The sequence below is a fragment of the Plasmopara halstedii genome, assembly GCF_900000015.1.
Source record: "Plasmopara halstedii genome assembly, contig: Scaffold_525, whole genome shotgun sequence".
Classification (NCBI taxonomy): Eukaryota; Oomycota; class Peronosporomycetes; order Peronosporales; family Peronosporaceae; genus Plasmopara; species Plasmopara halstedii.
In genome coordinates this window covers 1,517,923-1,518,720 of record NW_020187445.1, presented here as the reverse complement: position 1 = coordinate 1,518,720, position 798 = coordinate 1,517,923, and the positions used below count along the sequence as shown (strand labels likewise).

At 54.6% G+C, this 798-nt stretch overlaps 1 protein-coding gene across 1 annotated transcript in view; it reads right to left on the bottom strand.

Annotated features, from left to right (window-relative positions):
- The window catches only part of PHALS_10926 (putative polyprotein), a gene marked incomplete at both ends in the record, with an annotated part of 1,153 nt that extends 670 nt beyond the window's left edge, over positions 1-483 (bottom strand). Inside the window, one exon of the mRNA XM_024726433.1 lies at positions 80-483. Coding sequence (XP_024577111.1) covers positions 80-483 — 404 coding nt within the window. The remainder of the gene's footprint in view (positions 1-79) is intronic.
- Positions 484-798: the final 315 nt, after the last annotated feature.

Sequence of the window (798 nt, the reverse complement as noted above, 5' to 3'; positions counted from 1 at the left end):
ATTCGCCGACCTCGGTACCAGTGTCCATGATCCATTCCGTTCATGCGCTCGCAGCTCTAACTTCATCGCCTTCACCCACTCCGCCGCATCGTCACCATCAATGGCCTGCTGATACCCTAGAGCAGCATATACCAGCACTGCCTCAGCGAGCAGTCCGTCTTCATCAATGCGCGGTCGCTTAGGCGATGGTGGCCAGAATTGGTCGCCGCTGTCAGAATCACTGTCAGTCCCACGGTTTTGGTCGTTGTTTGTCGATTCCACAATCGCCGACTCGTAATTCGCGGAGCCATCGTTCAGCAGTAGCCTCGGTGTCTCTGCTCGGCGAACACGCTCCGTCCTCGGGTGGAACACCATGCTGTCGCCGGTCGTCAACCTTGAAGGTCTTCTGTACGTCGTCAGCTCTCTACTCGTCGATGTCGGCACTGGTACAACACCTTGCATTTCTACGTCATCGCCGCCGAGTTCCTCCTCAGCAGGCGGCATTGGTTCGTCGACGGTAGGTTCCACCTGTGGCTACACGTCTTCATGCTGCACTTAATCGTCGACCTCCTTGGTCACATGGACGATTGTCAACTGGTTCGATACAGCCGTATCGTAGATACCGTTGACCTCCCGTTCATCCAGTCTCAGCGAACGTGACACCTTAAGCCTGTTTGACTTCAAGTCCTACACCCGGTACCTCTTGACGCTCTCAGCGTACCCCAAGAACATACCCTTGAAGATCTTTGCATCCAGCTTCGTACGTTTACCGTCTTCCACATGAGCATACCCGGTAGATCTGAAATACGCGCAAATGCT